This window comes from Spea bombifrons, chromosome 3, assembly GCF_027358695.1.
Source record: "Spea bombifrons isolate aSpeBom1 chromosome 3, aSpeBom1.2.pri, whole genome shotgun sequence".
NCBI lineage: Eukaryota > Metazoa > Chordata > Amphibia > Anura > Pelobatidae > Spea > Spea bombifrons.
Genome location: NC_071089.1, coordinates 103,471,493 through 103,479,626, shown reverse-complemented (window position 1 = coordinate 103,479,626; position 8,134 = coordinate 103,471,493). Strand labels below are relative to the sequence as shown.

Genomic DNA, 8,134 nt, shown 5'->3' with positions numbered 1-8,134 from the left:
ATAGCAAAAGAAAAGAAAACAAAGAAGGGGGGGGGGACTGTTGAGGTGTAAATATACTAAGTATGCACTGAGTTCAGCCTTTGGAAATTGAGAGACAATTTCTTTTTAGTGTCTGGATTAGCAAATCCAGCAACACTGAAATCTGGTACCGAAAAAGATGGAAAAAATCTTTAACTATCCCACCGCTATGCCACCAATTTGTCACGAACGCACTCTACTCCAAGCGTGCGTGTGACTTGGTTCTGGTGGTAAAAGGGTTAAAATTCACTATCTGTCTGCACTAGACCGAAAATAGCGATAAAAATACAAATATCCACCCTTACTACCACCCGCACTTAACTATAATGATATAACAAATATCAAAATAACGCTGCCACCACCAAGACAATTTAGAAATGGGGTGTCTTGGTACCCCAAATGAATCAGACTATAAAAACCCACACAGTATATTTTAACACAATAATTATGTGATTTAAAATTATCAATAAAACGGTCTCTTCAGGTAACGTGAGTCTTTACCAGACAAAGGCAGAACTTAATAAAGGAATATTTATTATGAATAAAAAAATCACAGTGCATACACAAAAAAGATGGTAAAACAGATTATTTACACCAAACAGATAAAAATAAAAAGGAGAAAATTACAGAAAACCTAACTACTCACTGAATGGTCAAGTAACAGTTTTTCTGTCCGTAGGGCTCCGGCAAGGAAAGATGGCGACTTACTCAAAATTAGATCTTGGCCCCTAGTAAGCACAATGACCCATCTTCTCTCATAAACTTTATACTCTTCCCCAGTTCATCTCGAGTTTCCAAGCCGGCCCAGAGGTGGTCTAAGCGGAGGGAAGGGGTACCATAAGTGACCTCCCCCTTGTGTGGTGGAAACATATCCGTCAAAATAACTAATTTTAATTGTATTGTCCCTCCTGTGCTCGCCACAGCAATAATTCATGCATTTATGAATTTATTGTAAATTGTGAAGTCCATAGATATGTCACACTAGCTACTTATGACTGAACATCACAGACTTCACAATTCCTTCCAAACTGGTTAAGTGGCGCTGCCATGTTTGTACTCTTTTTGTAGGGTGTGCTTTCCCCGTTCTAGGTATGCACACAAGGAGGTATGATAATGAATATATAAGTTATTATTGATATGTGTTTGATATGACCTGGATATGAAATGGTTTTCCTGACTGCTAGTGGTCACTTAGCATATCAAAGAATCCAGTATCTATGAGGGGATACAGGCATATGGTCGTCTACATTTGAACCTAGACAAAACGGCAGCTCCACTGCAGGACCTAACACCCCGTAGAAGGCCCCGGTTGGAGTCCGAGCTTCAAAAGGACAAATTTATCTCACAAGACCTTTTGGCACCACATGCCTGTACAATCAAATTAACCCCTCTAATACTGAAATTGGCCATACCATCTCTACCAGGTAGCAAGTCCATGTATGCACTACACAAGTTGGTGTGACACCAACCACCAACATTGTGCTTTAACACAGTGCAAATTGTATGGAATGTTACCAGTATAAGTGTTCTATATAGACATATTCCTGATTTATGTCATGTATTGCATACATAGACCCACGGATCACCAGAGATTTAGGACAAATACCATGTATTTGGGGGCTATGCCCTAAATGGCTTTATTTGCTTTTCCTCTTATATTCTATCCTAGGACTCCATTTTTTCATTTATTTATTTTTTAGGGGTTTTTTTTGTCCTCTGTTGCTGTTTAACACGTAAAAGATCACTATACTGAAGTTCTGGAGTCACCAGTCTCCGGCACAGTAGTTGTTCAGCAACTCCCAATCCTGACTTTAGGTTGTAACCAATAATCTTGGCCATCCCATACTGGAATGGTCTCAAAGATTTGTCCCTTATGTCTTCTGGGCCCACTTCTCCCAACAAGCAAGTCTCAGACATTTCAGCCCGTCGCCTCCTAAGTTCTGTCACTTCATGCTTCATACGTTCTTTTCCAAATTTATGCACTTGATCCCAAAAAGATCTATTAAAGTAGACATATAGTTGCCAGTCAAGCTGATTCCATGACTTGATCTTATCCTGGGTTTCTGGTGAAAGGCTCATTTTGGTGTTGTTGGACCTACTATTGAGTGGAAATGAAAGCACATCATCAAAAGTCCAACAAAGTGCATTTTTCAAGAGCACCAATGATTCATCAAAATATTCTGTAATCAGAACCAAATCAAATGTGGTCTTCACCGCTTGCTGTATTAGTTTAAAGTGCTCTGTTGATTCTTGCCCATTGTGATCATAGCCCAGATCAAAAGTCATGCAGTTCTTGGCATAATTATTTGAAAATTTGTAGAATTTTGATGTATTGTTCATGAAATCCTCCAGACTTTTAGCCCTGGAAAAGGATTGTGTCCCTTTATAGTATGAGAATGAAGACTCCATTAAAGAAACTGGATTCCTTAAGATAGTGAAATAAAATGTGTCATTTGGCATTACCTTTTCCACCTGCAAAGGACAAAACTGTTATTTTCTAACGCTAGCACAGTAATCCACATTGTCTTTGTATTTAGTTAGTTAACTGAAAGCAGTAATTCTGGATTAAAAAGGAAATACTAGCATATATGGTTTCTGACAAGAGACTGAAGTGCATATTTTTACATCATCTTAGATATAACGTGCATTGGATAACTTCCTTTTGTACTAAATTCTGTAAATGCTGTATGGGAAATGCTTAGGTCAGGGAGAGAGCAGTGAAGGGGTAAATGGATAGAATATGTGGGAAGGGTATCATAACAAACACAGGTGAAAAGATGTGTGTTGCATGAAATATACAATTGGTAATCCATCACCTGAGATGGACGAGGCTGTACTGGCATCCAAAAAACATATATGTTTATAGCACTGCTACAAATGTGTTTGTACCCTATGCCATCTCAATTATGAACTTGTGGGGTAAAGACCCTCTTAATGTACAGAGCCAGACTGTGGATTTAAATCAGCCTTGGTACTTGAAGACCAGCAACTGTTTGCCGGCTTTCTTGTGCCTCATCTTTAGAAGAGGCTTCCTTCTGGGACAACAGCCATGCAGACCAATTTGATGCAGTGTGCGGCGTATGGTCTGAGCACTGACAGGCTGACGAGGCTGTACTGGCATTCAAAAAACATATATGTACTCACTTTTGTTGCCAAGGTTTAGACATTAATGGCTGTGTGTTGAGTTATTTTTTAAGGGAACAGCAAATTTACACTGTTATACAGGCTGTATACTACTTTACATTGTAGCAGAGCATAATTTCTTCAGTGTTGTCACATGAAAAGATATAATAAAATATTTACAAAAATGCGAGGGGTGTACTCACTTTTGTGAGATACTGTATATATATATATATATATATATAAATATATATAGATATATAGTGTGAGATTGTGAACCCCAGGGAGATGATTGGCATGGCATCTGAGTACAGCTGCTATGCAGATTATACATATGGGTCCCTGGGGTGGAGCAATTGGAGAGCAGGGTGGGCCAATGCTCCATTTCCCCATTTTGTGGAAATTCCATGCCGGGTTTTCCAGGAGGCAAGAAGTCCACAGGATCCGGTCCGGGATTCCTATGGGGCCGGCATCAGACACAGGTGCTGGACATTAAAAACCCCTGGAGCCTGATACTCAGAGAGACTGTTGGGGAAGAGGAAGTTCCCTGTGCTCCCAGGGCAAGGAGAGGCCCTGAAGAAGACAATCCCTGAGCCAAGCGAGGCAATACCTGCCTGGACATTTTGTGTGTTGTCTGGGGGAGGGTTTCCAGAGCCTGGCGTAGCTGGGTCTGGCTGGGAGGTTGAGTTAGTGGGTGATTAGGCTGGTCAGTCTGGACCAGCATAGTTCAGTTAGAGAGGGCTCCAATTTGGAGCTATGTTTTGTTTTTATGATTTGGTTTTTGGGTGTGAGCAATTAAAAATAAAGCGCTGTTTTGTTACAAACTGGTGTTCCTGACTCTGATTGCCCTAGGACTGTGCTTAGGACCCCTAAAAGTGACATGTATGGCCCTCATGCTATGGGGTTTGTCACAATAGATATAGATATATATATATATATACACACAAATTATTTGAATGTCTACTGCCACTGAATCCCACTGTGTGCATGAGGTAATACCTCTGTCAGTTGGAATCTCATATGATGACACATGATATGGAATGTCTTGTAGTTTTCTTCAGAGAAACCTTCAACCTGAGAAGCAGCAAAATACCCTGGGTAGTAGAATTGTGCCATATTGTTGGATGGAAACGCAAAAGTCAAGTTTCTAGTCTCTCCAAATCGAAACAATATGTTCATGATTGTGCTGCTGGCTGTCTTGTGTGTTTTTAGGAAGAAAATATGTGACTTTGGTTTGCACAAACTTGAAGATTCTGCATCCTCACTTATATAATCTGCGTTGAGTGTTATCCTATTTACTTCTTTGAGCAGTTCCTTACACATTGGCTCTTGAATTCCATCTGATAACTTCATATTTTGCAGGTATAGAAGAATATCCTTCATTGTGTTGAGTTGCATGTGCTGCTGGGCTGCTGGGAAGGAGATGATATGCTCAGTGTACCTGCATAGAGAAATACAGCTCAGATCAATTTGATTGACAACTTTACAATTATTATGAATTTTTATGTTGCCTTAACTGGGTAACATGTCATAATGCAGCACACTTTGGTGTCCATAGGCTAGATTCAACTACACCAATGACCAATGATAATTAGTGATAATGGTGGTAAAAAAAAAGCATGTGACAATCGCACATGAGCAAGTCTTTAAAAACTACACTAGCCAGTTTCTAGTTTTGAGATCTGACTGTGGCATGGAGAGGGTTAAAACTTTTAAGTTACGATTTGTAATTTTATTCGACCGCCTGCAGAATTGACAGTCTCTGTATATCTCTCATTAGGACAGAGCATATTAACATAACAGCAAGTGGTATTTATACAATGTTTCCCCTCCCTACTCGCTCTCTGTGGTGAAGTGGTAGCATAAGGCAGGCATGATGAACTAGTTGTGGGTATTTAAAGTTCCTGCTCAGACAGTCCACATTTTCTTGAGAATATCCTGATGATCCAGCAGAAACGCGCGTCGGGCAGATCATTGCAGTTTTTATCTTGTTAGATGCAGAGGTCTAGTAATTTGGTTATGAAATTAGACAGGGTTTAGAATGTTGGTCTCTCCTTTCCCTCGGGTTATGTCCTTCAAAGTATCATGTCAAGCATCCCTTAGCTAGGACTATACCAAGGTTAAAGTAAGGTGTGTTTCAGAGACCCCTGTGACTACTACCTCCAATAGTTCATGGACTGACAGTGTATTTGAGAATTCGATTTAATCTCAGAGCTTTACTTGCTAAAGCTGTATGTATGTGAATTTGAAGTTTGTTACTATTCTGAAAGCATATTTTCTGGAGTGACTGCTGGTGCCCCCCTGGTCTAGTCACTCCGGCCAACAGCCTGACTTGCTGAGCGCTCTAAGTAACCAATGTAAGCATCAGAAGGTCAGTTAATTGTTGCATTAAAGGTTGAGTATCCCCCATCACAAATGCTTGGGACCAATGTACCATCTAATTTTTCTTAGGTGGCGTGCGCAGAAAATTTCTCTTGTGCCAAAATTTTCCCAGAGCCAAAATTTTGTGCGCACAATATCCACACTGCATAAAGTATTAAAAAAAACAATATATTTTTTTATTTTTTTGGGAAAAACTGTTGTGCGCACAATTTTTGCACGTGTGTGCCCTCTAAAAAAGCTTAATTTTTTAGAGGGAACACTGCTTGGGACCAGAAGTATTTCGGATAACGGATCTGTCTTCTAACCCAAGTCTGTAAAAGGGGAGCTGAGGTGCTCTAGAGAGTATGGAGAAGCCGAAAAGGAGGCAAGGAAAGGATCTACTGAGTACAGTAGACTACAGGAGAGGTCAGACACCTCTTTCCTGTCCACCCCAGTCACGAGTATCCCTTATCTGAATTACCTTTATCAGAAAAAAAATGGACGGACTGGCTGCGGCCGCAAGGTACACGCATGACACATTAACAAACTCCTGAAAAACAGCATACTCAAAATGAGTGGAACAAGTGTTAAAAGTGGTTTTCCACTGAGGTTGAGGTATGAGGTATTTATCACCCAGTAGATCTAATTTGGTGAATATCCTAGACCGCTTAAAGTGGTCAAACAGCTTGGAGATCAGTGGCAGGGGGTAAGTATTTTCGACGGTGATAAGATTAAGTCCCCTGTACTCAATATATGGTCTGAGGCTATGATCTTTCTTGGTAACAAAAAAAAATCCTGCTCCAGTGGGAGAGGTGAAACGGCGGATAAAGCCCTTTGGTATGTTTTCTTGGAAGTAGGACTCTATTGCTTCTGTCTCACATGGGAATAGTGGATACACACAGTCTCATGGAGGTATAGATCCTGGCAGAAAATCAATAGGGCAGTCGTAGAGGCAATGAAGAGGCAAGGTGTCAGCTTCCTTTTTGTCAAATGCCCTGTACTGCGGGGGTAACGTAGAGATTTCCACGGAGGCGCGGCTGGTAGAAGATACTGGTGGAGCATCACCAGGAGGTGATCTCACGAATGGTCCAATTAATTACTGGGTTGTGTAACTGAAGCCAGGAGTAGCTCAATACTATGGGAACACCTGGGAGGAAATAACATTGAACACCAGCATTTCCTTATGTAGTAGGCGTACATGAAAGCAAACATGTTCGGTTTCAAAGGTGACGGCAGCAGGTTGGAGGGGACGCTCATCAATAGCCTCCACAAATACTGGGCAAGCCTTCTTAACCAAGGGAATGCCATAGATCCTAGAGAAGTCTCGGTCAATAAAGTCTCCTGCAGACCCTAAATTGATAAGGGCTTGAGACCTGAAGTGAGAGAAACAGGCATGAACATACGGGGAACACAATTAGGGGGGAAGGCTGCTGAAAGTCTCAGAGTAGATCCCCCAATCCTCTCTAGTACTTGAAGTTTGCGGGCTTATTAGGGCAGATACGAACATCCTTTACCGCAGTACAAACAGAGTCCCTCACTATGTTATGGAACCATTATATATATCAGCAAGAAACGCTTATTGCTTTAATGAATATAAGCTGGCCTCGACCAATAAAGGGTTACACCTCACGCAGATACGTGAGAGACGCAAGTAGCAGTGTATTCAGTTATCTATATTTTACTAACCGCAAGCGCCATTCTGGCTATATCTTGTTGCAGGAAAGTATCTAATATTTGTTTCTAACGGTTTTCTGCCTTTCTGCCTATTTCCGCATAGTTTCAGGATTAACCAATTAATAAGCTTTACGTAACCTGACGTCCCTTTTTTTCTGGACACTATATAATCTATAATATAAACAAAATAAAGCAGAGTGATTTTGGACCTGACCCAGAGTGTGTCGTGTGTCTTATTTTTCTCTCCGTGCACGTACATTTATATTCACATAATTTGGAGCAGTTCAACAATTGAAGAAAGGCTTTATTGGAAAGCATCCAAAACAGTTGGCGCCCAACGTGGGGCTCGAGGAAGCCGTACCTGTCGGAGGTCCCTCCCGGGGAGAGTTCACGCCGTGAGCTGACGATTAGACCCTGGGACTGCAGCCCAGTTACAAGGTAAGATCGTTTCTTATCTACCTTGTGTGTCTCTCGTTACTCACGTGCGTATTCGGAGGAGGGAACTCAGGTGGTTGACGCACCCTCGAGAGGCAATAAAAGAACCCCATGTAAATCTACTGTATAATCACTTGTTGAACTGTGGTGCCTCCCTTTTGCTGGCGAGCACACTGTTTCGGAAAGGTTTCGGAAAGTGTTTCAAGTCTACACCGGATCAACCCAGTTGCTCTGATCCCCAGACGGTGCTGTAAGACTAACACTAATTTGGACAGCCCAGTCGCCTGTCCCCAGCACACTGTAGAAATCGGTAAAGTGTTTCAAGTCTACACCTGATCAACCCAGTTGCTCTGATCCCAGACGGTGCCGTAAGACTAACACTATTTTGGACAGCCCAGTCGCCTGTCCCCAGTGCATAATATTACTACAGTGTGTGTGTGCCTCGCTCGTATCAGAAGGTTTCGGACGGTTGCGGACAAGGTTACGATACCGCTGCGGAATGGGGAACGATAACAGCGTTCCAAGT

At 41.6% G+C, this 8,134-nt stretch overlaps 1 protein-coding gene across 1 annotated transcript; it reads right to left on the bottom strand.

The window, feature by feature from the left end:
• Positions 1–1,612: 1,612 nt before the first annotated feature.
• LOC128483833 (galactose-3-O-sulfotransferase 4-like) lies at positions 1,613–4,555 on the bottom strand. Its single transcript, XM_053460131.1, has 2 exons — positions 4,138–4,555; positions 1,613–2,490 (listed from the first exon to the last, which is right to left on the bottom strand). The coding sequence occupies exons 1-2, from the start codon at positions 4,534–4,536 to the stop codon at positions 1,708–1,710; spliced, it is 1,182 nt and encodes a 393-aa protein (XP_053316106.1). The 5' UTR covers positions 4,537–4,555; the 3' UTR covers positions 1,613–1,707.
• Between the last annotated feature and the right edge of the window lie 3,579 nt (positions 4,556–8,134).

Excerpts from the sequence above, each read along its gene's own strand:
- LOC128483833 (XM_053460131.1), bottom strand. The coding sequence starts at position 4,536 with ATGCAACTCAACACAATGAAGGATATTCTTCTATACCTGCAAAATATG. Across the intron at positions 2,491-4,137 it reads TGAGATTCCAACTGACAGAG|GTGGAAAAGGTAATGCCAAA; the intron begins GTATTACCTCAT and ends TGTCCTTTGCAG.